The 14141-nt window shown below is 38.0% G+C and overlaps 3 protein-coding genes across 3 annotated transcripts; all 3 read right to left on the reverse strand.

Moving 5' to 3' along the window:
* Positions 1-244: 244 nt before the first annotated feature.
* On the reverse strand, positions 245-3500 carry LOC112465642. Its single transcript, XM_025033282.1, has 7 exons — positions 3131-3500; positions 2451-2526; positions 2207-2378; positions 1908-1989; positions 1306-1431; positions 1014-1167; positions 245-503 (listed from the first exon to the last, which is right to left on the reverse strand). The coding sequence occupies exons 1-7, from the start codon at positions 3465-3467 to the stop codon at positions 245-247; spliced, it is 1206 nt and encodes a 401-aa protein (XP_024889050.1). The 5' UTR covers positions 3468-3500.
* A 1064-nt stretch (positions 3501-4564) lies between these two features.
* LOC112465661 (transcription elongation factor SPT5) lies at positions 4565-9999 on the reverse strand. The gene is made up of 12 exons (XM_025033311.1): positions 9808-9999; positions 9599-9722; positions 9063-9151; positions 8715-8970; positions 8403-8635; positions 7818-8316; positions 7380-7728; positions 6709-7298; positions 6261-6622; positions 5779-6180; positions 5085-5260; positions 4565-4969 (listed from the first exon to the last, which is right to left on the reverse strand). The coding sequence occupies exons 1-12, from the start codon at positions 9821-9823 to the stop codon at positions 4715-4717; spliced, it is 3351 nt and encodes a 1116-aa protein (XP_024889079.1). The 5' UTR covers positions 9824-9999; the 3' UTR covers positions 4565-4714.
* A 2689-nt stretch (positions 10000-12688) lies between these two features.
* LOC112465643 lies at positions 12689-13227 on the reverse strand. Its single transcript, XM_025033283.1, has one exon. The coding sequence runs from the start codon at positions 13160-13162 to the stop codon at positions 12689-12691; it is 474 nt and encodes a 157-aa protein (XP_024889051.1). The 5' UTR covers positions 13163-13227.
* Between the last annotated feature and the right edge of the window lie 914 nt (positions 13228-14141).

The following is a 14141-nucleotide window of genomic DNA, read 5'->3' on the forward strand; positions in this document are numbered from 1 at the left end:
TGGCTATTTAGCTATACAAATAAATAATAAAGTAAATCATAATCATTAACTTTGAAAACCGTGCGACCCCTAGGCATTCCTAATTGCGGAGCGGAGGTAGATTTAGTGTATTTCTTCCTCCTGTTAATCACAAAATATTCAGATGTAAGATTGCAATCGAAATAGTATAAAGCGATTAGTATATACAATTACAGAAACTATTCTAATAATATTAATGGAAAGATATTATTTTGATGCAAATAATCTAGCAGAGCAACGTAATTAACGTAAAAAGACACGCCCACGGATAAATTCTGCTGCTATCGCTGACGACGTCTTTGCTGCTGTAACTCATCGCGGCCAAGCAACGTTCCTCGTCCGCGTGCTCCTGGCATCCCCCTGGGCACCGTCCAAACCTATCTCTCCACCATTCCTTTAATTTTTCAACCACTCCCTTACGCAACGGCTTCGAGGGGCACGTATCTGGTTGGCAGTAGTCCGCATTCTCGTAGAGAACCGCGAATCTGAAGAGAAAAGAACGGATTGAATATCATAACAGCGTTAAGCATTCGTTTTTTCCAAAAAATTTACGGCAAATGTTGCGGGGAAAATTCCAAACTTAAATAATAAATTATATATTATATAATACGTCTAAATAATAGATAACTTTAACATTAATATAAACTAGATATTTGACGTATAAGCAATTCGCTGTAAAGCTGAAGTAAATAAATTCTATAGTATAGGCAATTCGGAGTAAGCCAGATATAATGTGAAACAGAATAGTTATTTGTGTAACAAGTGTCGTAAGATGAAAATTTCCGGGTGCGGAGTTTACGCACGAGCCGAAGGCGAGTGCGGTAACCGCACCCGGGAATTTTCATCTTTACACACGACTTACACTCCCTATTTTATGTTGCAAGTGCCTGGAAAGTGGTCTATCACGCACGCGTAGCGTGCGTAATGGGGCACTTTCCATGCACGTGTTGTATAAAGATAATAGATAAGCGAAAGAAAGCGATCCCTTAACTTACGGTGTAGCCTTTGATTCGCAGGGTGGACAGCCCTCGGAGGGCTTGGTGAGAAATCTGTAGCACACTAAGCTCAATCCCACCAATAACCACATCATCAGTACGGATAACACTGCTATAATCACGAGCTCTGTAGGTCCAAGTGTCGTTGTACTGTCTGAATTCAATCGGCACAAATTTAATTATCTTACAATTTAATTGTCCTTTGAGTAGTTAGAAAGTGGCACTATTAAATTAAGTGATACAGATGCGAAGAGGAGAAAAAACCGTATTATCTCGCGAGGGAACAACCTACTTTCTCCTTTTCCTTTGTAAAGCGACGATCCACTCTCGTCCGTCTGACTCGTACGTCCCGTACCTACTTTAGGCATAACTTGATAAGTACCGCTTGTTCTGCTCTTCATAATATCGCCGCCGATATCTAAGACATCAAGCCATAAAAAGAATATGCTATAAAATCGTTTGTGAGAAAGTTACAGCTTTTAAATCAATCATTCTATTAATTAATCAATTTTTTTTCTCTACTCCAAAGTTTCAAATACAGAATCTAGACGACTGTCCATTAATCTTTTCTAACGTGATTTTATAATTTTATAATTGTAAAATAAAGCAAAACTTTCCGAGAAGCCGTATGCGCGACAAAAAAATTATGCGAAGCAAAATGCACAGGGCCATTTTGATCCCCGAGATGCATCAAAGGATTAATGGACACGCGTTTATATTTTACTCCCCTTGAAAACGGACAATGAAATCGCGCACGAATTTGCAAACACGGTGAGAGAAACGTTGCAGAGGCTGCAGTTTTAGCTATGCGAGCGCTTAAAACGGAATAGCATATCGGTCTCGTTAATTTTCAAACGCGGCGAATCGCAACGAAAGGCCGTCATGAAATATTACCCGATTCTCGCAAGGTAGCCAGTACTCGGAGGACACCACCGAATGCTGGATACCATTTCTCGTCGTCCAGGTGTCGGCGCACCTGAAATGCGAAAAGTATTTGCGATTTTTGCGAATAGTTTTTACGGTTCGTCCAAAATTAATCTTGGACAACCGCGTTAATAATTGTAAAGTAGAAAATCTGCGGAAAAGGAACAGGACATGATTTTTCTAGTATGAGAATTTTAGAATTTTTTCCCCAGAGACATCTTGTAATTTATATTATCATTATTTTATCTGATGATCTGCTCGTGATGTACAGATTGTTGCAACCAGGTATAGAAGTCCTTATTGAACTTTCGCAGCCGCGTTTTTGTGCTTGATCGCGAAGTGATGCACTTGACGCTGGCGATGTAGTACTTCACGAGGGCAAAAGCCGACTTTTCCGAGTACAATGATTGCAGGCTATCGGTTTTGAAGGGCAGCGCGATGCTAGATAGAGAGTGATGTGTTGAGGCTGTTTGTTCGCCGAGGCATTCTTACAAATTGCGGCTCGATAACTACCTGTTTGGCTCCGCTTCATTATCGAGGAACGGGAGGGGTATTGTGACTTCGTTCGCCGTAGCTTCGTTACCATAGCCTTGGCGAAATAAAAGAGTTTAGGAATAATTGGTACTTATATACAGCATTTGAAATTAAAGATAAACCGTAATATAAAATTGTCAGCTGTCGTAGACAATATTTTTCAGTGGTCATTTCAGTCTCTTTACAGAACAGTTAAAATATCGATTTACTTTTAATTAGTTATGTAAATTAGATTTTCATACAAAAATAGTTTCTTATTTTTTTTAGGTGACAATGATATTGTACTACTTTTAGCTTTACATTCGTGTGTCAGCCACATGTAGAATACTAAAATAGTATACAAGTGTCGTTCAAAGTTAAACTCGTTCCTTCGTTCTCACCATCGACCGCACGTCTCGAATGTCCCCGCTTCATCGTGGACCGTCTTTTTTTTCTGAACGTGAAGCTTCGATAGTCACCGCTGTCACGTTCGGAAGCTATTTTCATTTATGGAAAAAGCAACAAACAATCAGATTGATTCTTCGCGATCCGAAATCAGTGCATGCATTCGATACAGTTTTCAAATTACAATTAGCTTACAAAATTAAGTAATATATACAATATTTAATATGCATTTTCGAAATTTCTTCGGATCGCGAAGGATTAACAATCGCACTTACACGCCGAATACGTGATAAGCCCATTACAGGCAAACGACGTTTTCGGTGGTGTAATTATGATGGGTGGAATCCTGATATTTGGAAGATCTTGGCTGGGCTTCGACCAACTGGCACCGTTTGTCTGTAGAAAGACCTTCAGCTCGTCGAAGAGCTCAAACAGCATCCTCGCGTTACGATACTTGATGTTACCCGCGTAATACGAGTGTCTTGTGATGGGGAGGATGTAGACCCGCAAGTAACCGCCCAGAGTGTCCGCCAGAGCTTTCAGCATCAAATGCTTCGTTTTGCCAACGGACAGCCTCCGTACGCTCTCAAGGCATATGTGAAAATAGTCCATGAGGTGTGCTATGTACTGATCGTTCTGGGGATCGATGACGTTCACCTGGCGAAGAGGAAAATCTTAGAAAGCTTCCTGTGCGTTCCTTTAAGAGCACTCACTCCTCATTATAGAAAACGGAGATCCGAAAATATCGCGAGGTCGCTCTTTTACAAAATTTATTTTTGAATAAATAAATAAATAAATAAATAAATAAAAGATACATTTTCTTTAGGAATTAAGCTTTCAAAATTTTTTGTTTATGATGATAAAATATTGTCTTTTATAATACAGTTTATGTCGACAAAGTTCTTGTAAGATGCTTCCATTGGCCTTACGTTGGGTAGAATATCTTGAAACATCCTCCGACTACTAAGAATAGTAAATTCATCATTTGTCCAACATTGCTTTCCATAATCGTTTCTTTCGAATAAAACGGTGCCGGTTTTTTGACCATGATTAAAAAATTTAGCCTCGCTTAACCTATCACGAACAAGACAGTAAATACGTTGAAAACTTCAATCAATGACATGATTATGTTCAATTTTAAAGAATTCATTTACTTAAATAAATGTTGATATCATACAAAATTAAGTAAATGTAGTAATTGTTAAATGGCACGTATATCTTTATCGAATGCAACAAACCTTTTACTGAAAGTGCAACCTACAAGTACCAAAAAAAACGATAAGAAACATATATTCATGCTCCGAAACAAGAATTCTAAATGTTCAACCGCGTGATTTTTTTTCGCGGGTTTCTTGGGTATTTCTGACAAGCCTATAACGACTTGTGCCCATTATTCTATCACAACTATATTTCTATTACGCGCATTACTTCGTGCTAATAAAACAGTAACTTCAGACATGATTGTTCATTTTATTTTACAAATATAAATTTATAAAAATGGATATATATATTTTTTTATATTAAATAAATAAGGTAAAAAATTCAAGAAAATCTAAGACATAATGTGGACAAGTTGTAATCATGATAGCAATAACCAAAAATAAAAAAATTATACTTACTGTCTCTTTTCTACTACTAATTTGTTACGAATTATAATGTAGAACAAGAAAAAAAATAAACACATGATGACATATGTATCACTTACCATTTATTATTATTATTACTGTCAGATATATATTAGACACTTAATATACAAGAATGTAAATGTTTGAAGTAAACATTATAAGATAAAAAGATATCAATTATCGTGTCGAAAATATCTACGCTACAATATTTGCGTGTACGAATTAGAAAATTGTTCATTTCAAATCTTTTAAATCTAGTGCTTTCATTTTACACAAAAATCGCAATTGCAAGAATTTTATCTCGTCCGTGTTCAGTTTTACCACTCCCTCTTGATTATCGATCGAAAGTAAAGTGCCGACAGCTTCGCGGTCTTCACCCAGAATTACTTTGACTCGATCGCCGCGTGACGGTACCACAGGTTCCAGTTGTTCACACACTAGGTTCACAACTCGATCTTCAGTAGGTAGATAAACAGTGCACATACCACCCTGTCACAAATATAAACGTGTTATTCTTGAAAAATAAAATTAAAAAGATGCGCATATGTGAACTACCGGTATCGCAATATCTTATTTTATTCAGAATTGACACAGAATCACTTACAGAAATTCCTCGAATAACTGCTTGTTGTCCAGCGAGAGCAGGATCGTCATGAGAGTCGCGAATGCGTACTTCAATATCCGTCGTGTGCCATTCTGAGCTACCCATGATACCGGAACCGACTGCATCCATTCCTGTTGAACTAGGTGTATGTGGATTGTATGGACTACTTGGTACTCCTGTAAGAATTACGAATTATGGTGTATGACAAATATTGAACCTCATACCGAGTTATAACTTGTTACGATCGAGAATTTGTTTCTGCTACGCGTAGTATGAAAGCAATTGATTCGTATTCGGCAGATGCCGGTTTCGATCCCAACCTTCATTTTATGTACGTCTCGATTTAATAAGAGATTGATTTGAAGAGTTAAAAGTTGTGAATAAAGTACTACGAGATGAATAATAACTCGTTTCAAAAACCCACATTTCATTTCGTTCGTTCGTTCAATTTGCTTCTGCTTTTTAATTCTGTTATATAAAAAAATATAATTGAGTAGATAATAAGATAGATATAGAGTTAAAATTTACTTATAATCGTTACATGTAAATAATACGATAAGAAAGTTAAAGAGTGATTATATTGCAATGTTAAATTATAAAATCATTTAGAAACCTGAAAAACATTTAGATTCTATAATAGAGACTAAATCCTCATCTACTTATATAGAGATTCCGCTAGCGTTATATTACTTACCAGGTGTCATAGGACTATAACCCATCGGAGAAGGAGTTGCAAATGCTCCATGTGGGCTAGTAGTGTATCCAGTACCACTTGGGGACGGAGTAGCAACATAGCCTGTAGGACTTGGGCTCGCGGTAGCACTGCCCGCAGGACTAGGACTCGGCTGATATGAGCTGAAGCTTTGTTCCGAGCCGTACATGGTGCCCGGAGTCTGCGGAGTAAACGGCCCACCAGTAGGAGGATATCCGGGCCCGTAACCGGGCGAGCCACCTTCTTCTATACTGTAGCCGTCGAAATCGTTCGTCCTGGCGGGTGTGTTAGTAACTGACGGATCCCAAGCTCCAGATTGTCCTGGTGTTCGCGATCCATCGTGAGACGGCGTCATTGAACCGTAGTGAGGGGTGCGAGAACCATCTATAACAATCAAATTTTAAAAATTGTACTTTTCACATCATCTCATATAAAAGAAAAAATACATGTATAAATATACTCACTTTCGTACATCGGCGTCTGGGAACCGTGCATAGGTGTCTTTGATCCGTCCCTCGCGTACATCGGCGTCTGCCCACCAGCACCGTAAGCCGGAGTTCTGTTGTAACTGCTGAAGCCACCATCCTTTGTCGGGACGCCGACATTTGCTATATGAGATCGATCGACGGAGATTGTTTGACACGTGGAGTGCAATTCCACGCGCGCTGTTGTCTCTGTCGCATCTTTCACAATACCCACGTTTCCCTTGTACGGTCCACCTGTTATTTTAATCGTGGTTCCAATTAATTCCCTATCCCGTCTTGCACCGCCACCGCCACCACGGCCTCTGCCTCTTCCGCCTCCGCCGCCCCGTCCAAAACCACCTCTGTAAGATTAATCAATAGTTGATATATAAGTAAACGTTGAAAGAACATATCAATAAAGTGAATATAGAATGAGAACGAGACCAACCCGCTAGGATGCATCGGAGAGGCAATTCTAGGAGACATAAATCCAGCCACTGGTGACATAGAATTAATGGAAGTTGTCTTATTTCCACCGGACAACTGTAAATGTCTGGTTTTGCATACGAATATTCCACCATTGTCGACAAACATTCTCGAGTGTAAAAAGGCAAAACTTCTGTACAGATGTTTAATTTCACCACCTCGACCTGCATGCGGTCCGTCGACCACTTTAACAATGTCTTTTTTCTGTATGGTATTCTGTTGCGAGTCTAAAGCGACCGCGTTTCTATTTTCTCGACGCTTCGTAAGACCTTGCGGCCTCGCTTCGACCACTTTGCCATGCATAGAGAGAACGTGGAAATTCTCACGTTCTAATCGGACGATAACACCGACTGTTTGCGCATCAAGCTGCACCAAGTCACCCCATTGGAATTGTCCTAAGCTATCAACGCCGGTAGCCATGTCAGAGCATAATTGTAGATCCCTCGGAAGAACCTCGAGTTCGTGCATTGACAAATCAGAAAATAAAACTACTCTATTTTGTTCTACCCTAACAATTAAACCTGTATCACCTTCGTATCTTCCTGCTACAACCTGCAAATTAATTAAAATAATGTTGTAACATTGTAAAAAAAAGAAATCTATTTTTAAAACGAGCAATATCGCAAATTTTACCTTAACGTGATCGCCTTGCGTAAAGTATTTTCGCAACTCCGAAGCTTGGAATTCCAAAGCTTCTTTAAGTTCTTCATGCTTTGGCATAACCATAATCATGTTTCCATCTATGGAAACAATCTTTCCCTGTAGGTTTATTAGTTCACCCTCGCAAACCTCTACATTATCTCCGTTACTGAAGGAATGAGTAACGGACTGATCTTCTTTTCCAGAAGTTCCAGTTCCTGGAGTGCCACTTAAATCTATCTCAACACCTTCCGGCGCTTCTTCAAATCTCTCTAATTCGGAGAGTGTAGGTTTTACACCCTCCGCGATAATAGCACTTGTAGTGAAATTTTTATAAAGAAAACTGCGTAAAATAAGAAATAATTTTAATTAATAATAATTATATAAATAAATATATATAATAATATTAGCATAACATGTAATAATACAAACCCTTTACGACTATATCTATTTCCTTCAAAAATAAGGAAATCTCCATCACTGGTAACTTCACCGCCAATAGCACGGATTGCTTCGGGATCGAATGGTTTCGCAGGTGGTCGTCTTTTCTTCTTACGTTTCAATGCTTCAGATTCGCTCTGCGCTGTTCTCAATGCCCCGCGTGGTCTGGTGTAATCGATTCTCGGAAGCAATTTTAAATGAACTTGATTTTGTGCTAAGTCGACATAATCAACTTGAGCTATATCATCTTTGTAAATGCCTCGTTTTAAACGGACCCATTGTTTAGCTTTTAAACCGGTCTGCTCTTTAACTACTCGCAGCACGTCGGTCATCTCTTTAATCGGTACCATTTGCTGCTTCCATATACCCATCCTGAGGTTACCAACATTTTCGATAGCAGCTTTTACATGCGGCTGCTTATAAGCTTCTATGTAAATGTAACCTTTAACACCTTCCGGTGCCACAACGGATTTTATCTGAAGAGGTTCGCCTAAAATTTTTAAAAGGCAAAAGAATATTAAGAGTTATGCAATCAAAAATAATCAAAAAAATATAAATCTTATTTATATTTCTTACTGGAAAATTGATACGTGATAAATTTCCGCATCAATAACAGCACGGTCGACTTTTCTTCTCCTATCCGGCATTTTACCATCCACAAATTGGGATCTTTTACGCCGGGCAACAAAGTCTGTTGAGTGATTTCGTCACTCATTTCTTCACCGCCGTCGCCAAAGCGACGAGCGGCAATCGACTCGTCTGCATACTTTTTACGAAGGTATTCCTCAATCTCGTCTTCTTTCTGCGAACTATAAAATCCGTTCATTAAGAACTCGATTACATTCATCAAAACAAATACGAAATTATCTCCAAAATTTTAATACTTACTCCCAAAGATTTGTACCTCTACGACGTCCTTCAATTTCACGCGCAGTCGGTCCCAACTCGTCCACCTCGTTTCCCACGATGCCAATTTCTTGGGCACCTTCCTCCCATTCATCGTCATCCTCAACTTCATCATCTACTTCAGCTTCATCTATGATGAACCCACCAAACCTATCCTTCTTCTTTTTCTTTCTCGGCCGATCATCATCCTCTTCCTCTTCTTCTTCATCATATTCACTACTATTGTCCAAGTCTTCTCCTGCAACCATAAAATATGAAATATAACATATATGGCAAAAAAATATAAAACAACTTTGCATGTGTGATTAAAAATTTTATGATTTATCATACCTTCAGGTTCCTCTTCCGGTTCCACAGCTTCTTCATCTCCCGATCTGACTTCTTCTGCCTCGTCCAGCTTCGGGTCTCCATCTTCTGAGCTACAAATGAAATAAACATTATATTATGAGATAAATTAATCCAGATTTATTTAAGAAACATCTAAAAATCTCTTCGTTGCAGACGCAAGAAAATAAAATATCAGATTCGATATTTTTCTTTTGGATTTGCAACAAAAATAAATTAACGCTAAAACTCTTATTACGTGTCGACATATTCGATAATGAAGTTGTACATATGTTACATACGAGGGATCTGTTTTCTATTGCTGAACTGCACTAATCAAATTTTATCTTTTTTCCTTTTATATGGAGTAAAAGAAGATAAACTCTGAACTATAGTGCAGCCAGTTCAGCAATAGAAAACAGGCCCGAGCATTTATGGTTGCAGGAGAAGACTTGGACAATAGCAATCAATATGATGAAGAAGAAGAGGAAAAGGATGATGATCGGCCGAGAGAGAAAAAAAAGAAAGATAGGTAGACTCACCCAGACGGTGATCGGGAACGTGATCGAGATCTGGACGGACTCCTGGATCCCGAGCTACGTGAAGGACTTCTGCTGCGAGAGACGCTTCGAGATCTTCCTCCGACGCTCCCCGCGTCGCTGGCACCTGCAATAAGTCTCGTCGTTGTGTATTTTCGCATTATCTACGTTGCATTTTAACCGACACTAGCCTCTATCAGCGAGGTCATTACCTTCCGAATCCGACATATTGGAATTATTCGCACGTGCCGGATTGTGAGAACGGAGACGGAGATTTGGATACTCCGAGAACGGAGTAGGAGTACTTATCGCAGATTAACGGGAGCAAGTGATAATCGCTATGAAAAATGTGAACAAGAGTCAAGTATGATCAAGTACCCGGAGTACCGTGACCATATGAAGTGATATGAAGCAAGAATGGGGCTAGGGAAAAAAGTTACTCTGAAGATTGTGGCGCCACCGGGCATGGAAGCCGGTACTACTTGTTAATCGTGAGAACGAGACTTGAATATAATACTTGAATTTTGTATACTTTTTCAATTATTAACCGACATTGAAACTATAGAACTTGTTTTGATTATATTACATAATATCGGAGTATACTATACTACTTTTCCCTTAATTAAAAAAGAAACTTTAAAAAATGTTTGTAATAATAATAATTATTTGAAAATTATGAAGAAAATCTAAAGTGTGTTCAGAACTATTTTAAATATAATAAATATACCGCTTTTTGTATAAATAATGAAATACAATATTTAAATTATCATTTTTATCATAAATTAGTCGAAAATTCGAACTTTTAAGCTAAAAATAAATATTTATTATTTTTAATAGGGCTTTTTTTAAAACCAGTATTTAATTTTTTTTCTGCGACCAAATGTCAGTTTTCTATTTCAAAAAATTTATGTGCAGGTGATGTTCACAACAATTCGGAAGAAATTCAGGAAACTGAAGGAAGTATTGAAGAACTGAAGGAAAAAACGCCTTTCGAAGAAATACTTGAACAACGATTTAATAGATTACAAAAATTATATAACAAATCGGAAAAATCTAGGATAGCTTTGAAAAAGAGTCTTATTGCAGCCAATAAACGGAATAAAAAATTACAACAGGAAGTACGTTCAAACAAATTAAAGGAAAGTTTATCTTGCATTCTAAATGAAGATCAAATTAAATTATTAACTCGAAAATATAAAAGAATGCCTCGTTGATGCAACGAAACTTTGATAAATGCTTACAAATTAAGATTTACATGTGGTACAGCAGGTTATGAAGAAATATTACGGCAAAAACTTCCTTTCCCTTGTATTAGAGTACTAACAAAAAAATTGGAAAATTTAAAATTTTTTAGTGGTGAGGTAATTACAGAAGTATTCGAATTTTTAAAAATTAAAATTGCTTTGAAAAAGGTTTGTACAAAGATTGTATGATAGTTCTCGACGAAATGAGTACACAGTATTACACCAGGAAGGTTTTACGATACATCAACGAATATGTACGTTGGCAATGTAACTCTAGTCGGGCACGATCATACTGCAACGGCAACTCATGCATTAGTTGTAATGTTAGTTGGGCTTGGTGCAAGGTGGAAACAAGTAGTGAGATACGATCTTACGGGCGATTCTGTAAAAGGTGCAAATTTAAAACCTGTGATTGATGAAATTATTATAAAAGCCGAAGAAATTGGATTGCGCGTCCACGCAATCACCTCGGACATGGGCCCAGCTAACCAAGCTATGTGGAGAGCGTACGGTATTAATGCTTCGCGACATTCACAAATAATTAATTGGTGTACGCATCCGTTCGATAAGGAAAGGAAATTGTATTTTTACGCGGATTTACCACATGCTTTTAAAAATACAAAAGCGGGGTTTTTAAATAACAAAATTATTACTATTCCTGATAAGTTTTGCAAAAAATATTCTTTACCTTCAAATGTAGCTAATTTTGAACATTTAAATGACGTACTTAACGAAGATGAAAATATCGATTTAAAGTTAGCACCCAAGCTACGTGAAGAAAATTTAGATACTAGCAATCACTTTCTAAAAATGCGAGTTAGCAATGCAACCAGAGTTTTTGCGAAGAAATAAGTTCAGGAGTACAATACTTGGTAAATAACAATTATAGTGATGAATGATTAACAACTGCGTGGTTCATAGATTTTATGGCACGATGGTTTCATATCATGAGCAGTAGGAATATTGGAATAGCTTTAAGGGTGCCTCCCCATGCAAGACGGAATCTCGGAATCATTCTGATTGGTTAGTCCCATGAACCAATAGCCTGAACTAAATAACCTTGTGAACAGGTTTGCTAATTGTAATTTTTAATAGAAAGTTATTCAAATGTCGACGATAGTTATATCACGTGCAATTATATGCTGACGTAGTACTATATCCAACTTTTATGATCTGCATTTTCACGTGTAAGAACATAAAATTTATATATAATTACATTTAAGATTATGTACTCGTTAAAAATGGAGCAAATAAATGGCCTTTATACGAAAAAAGATACTTCGTTACATTTTATAATAGTTTGAAGGCTACAGAAAGATTGTTGATATACGCAAGTGGAAACTAGACCAATGTCTCTACCGTGCGTCTGCGTAAGCAATTCAGTGGTGTGTGTACGTGACATAAACTATAGATTTTAGTTACCGAGAGTGAATTTTGGAACGCAACCCTGTACCGACGTAGCAGCCCGCGACATTGGCCGCGTTCAGGAAACACAACTGTTGAGTGAGCGCTCATTATGATTGGTTCTTACACTTAGATCCGGAGTAAAACCAATCATATTAAAGAATCACTGACCGCTCACTCAACAGTTGTGTTTCCTGAATGCGGCCATTTCTAGCGTCGCGAGAATCGATTATTCGCGAAGCGTACGTATTCCGTAATTTGAATATTGATAACAAATGTCTCAAAATAAATAAAATAATTAAGGCAGGTTATTTAAAAAGATTGTATAAATCTATAAATTATAAAAACAAAATATCAAGCTCACATAACATACATGTATTCGAAAAAATATGAAAGTGGATGATATAAATGAACGTATACATACATGACATTATATAATCCACAATTATATATAATTCCTATATATAATTTCCATCACATAAAACTTGGCAATACCTCTATAGGTGGTTGATAAAGTGTCCAGAATATATGAATGAATTCCCTCGTTCGTCAGAATTATACCTTGTACTTTGGTGCAATAAAAATAAGACGTTGTGAAACAGATCCGTCTGTCTTTGAACAGCGGTTTAGTTTGCGGCAGTTCCGGCATGCCGGCAGGTGGTTCCTCGACCATCCGACCATAGCCGCTCTCCCAAATTATATCCCAGTGATCCGAATACTCCGCGCCGGAATGATTCTTCATCAGGTTCCTCTCGTAGGGCTTCTTCGCGCATGCGAGATAGTATACTGTCCAGGGCCGTCGATAAGATGCCCTGGACCGTATACTATCTCGCATGCACGAAGCGTGGACCGGTTGCCCAGCGTTCATTCGGTCTTCTTGTGCTACACTTGGTTCATTAGCATCTTCCAGTGTTTGCATACCAACTGGCACCTCAACAAGGTCTTACAGTCGGCGTGGCAGAATATCTCTATCAGCACTTCGTCCGGCAGGTACTTGTCACAGAGCACAGAACCGTTGTTGGCTGGATTCGGGGAGCGCGCTATTAGCGCTATTTGCTTATTCTATCCTTGTTTTACATCTGATGAGCAATAAAGACAGAATGATGCAATAGCGCTAATAGCGCGCTTCTCGAATGCAGCCATAGTCCTCCTCGTCGAACTTCACGCGGGAACTCGGAGTAGCATTGAACTGTCCCACATTATCTGTCAACAAACTTAATACTAATATATTTACCGATACTTTTTTTCTTATAGAGCGATAGTAACGCATACAATGGATATATCCAAGATACGAGATAACTTATTAAACCAAGCGGAATATTTGATACCGCAAAGGCGGCAAAAGCTAACAGCAGGCGATAAAAATTATTTGTATCATTACGTTTATTTGGACATGGTAGAAGGAATTCTTTTATCATCAGTACCCATTCAAAATACACCGAAAGATAACAAAATTCTTGTTAACTTCAACAAGTGTGTATATATGGTTTCGAAAGAAACAGTGCGGTAATGTTACATTACCGCACTGTTTTGACTCGTGTATGGAATTGGCTATTTGTCACACAGATGGCGCGCGCGTAATGGGCCACTTTCCACGCACGTGTGATATAAATGTTTATTTGTCACTATACTGTTCCGCTTTTTCGCGCAAATTGTGCTCCATGTAATATAAGGAGAAACAAGCTCGCGGAATGAACGCGTCAAAATCCGTTGTCAACGCGGATACAGTATACTCCATCAAATTTTGGAGCTGTCTAATCACATTGAAAAGGAAAGCTTTTACATACTTCGATTACTTTTATTATTTTATAAAAGTGGCAGTACAATATTATAGATCCAAACATCATGTTGATGGTTATTATGAAGTATCTTATATGCAAGCCAGGGTACATACATAC

Source organism: Temnothorax curvispinosus, unplaced genomic scaffold (genome assembly GCF_003070985.1).
Source record: "Temnothorax curvispinosus isolate PA1 unplaced genomic scaffold, ASM307098v1 QBEX01015410.1, whole genome shotgun sequence".
In the NCBI taxonomy this organism is placed as follows: domain Eukaryota; kingdom Metazoa; phylum Arthropoda; class Insecta; order Hymenoptera; family Formicidae; genus Temnothorax; species Temnothorax curvispinosus.

What these genes read in the sequence shown, in the direction of transcription:
- LOC112465642 (XM_025033282.1), bottom strand. Translation starts at nt 3,467, where the DNA reads ATGGACTATTTTCACATATGCCTTGAGAGCGTACGGAGGCTGTCCGTT. An exon ending in ATACCTGGTTGCAACAATCT is followed by an intron (nt 1,990 to 2,206) that starts GTACATCACGAG and finishes TTCGCATTTCAG; the next exon opens with GTGCGCCGACACCTGGACGA. An exon ending in TGCGAATCAAAGGCTACACC is followed by an intron (nt 504 to 1,013) that starts GTAAGTTAAGGG and finishes TTTTCTCTTCAG; the next exon opens with ATTCGCGGTTCTCTACGAGA.
- LOC112465643 (XM_025033283.1), bottom strand. Translation starts at nt 13,162, where the DNA reads ATGCAAACACTGGAAGATGCTAATGAACCAAGTGTAGCACAAGAAGAC.
- LOC112465661 (XM_025033311.1), bottom strand. An exon ending in AATAGATATAGTCGTAAAGG is followed by an intron (nt 7,729 to 7,817) that starts GTTTGTATTATT and finishes TATTTTACGCAG; the next exon opens with TTTTCTTTATAAAAATTTCA. An exon ending in TTATAGTCCTATGACACCTG is followed by an intron (nt 5,261 to 5,778) that starts GTAAGTAATATA and finishes TAATTCTTACAG; the next exon opens with GAGTACCAAGTAGTCCATAC.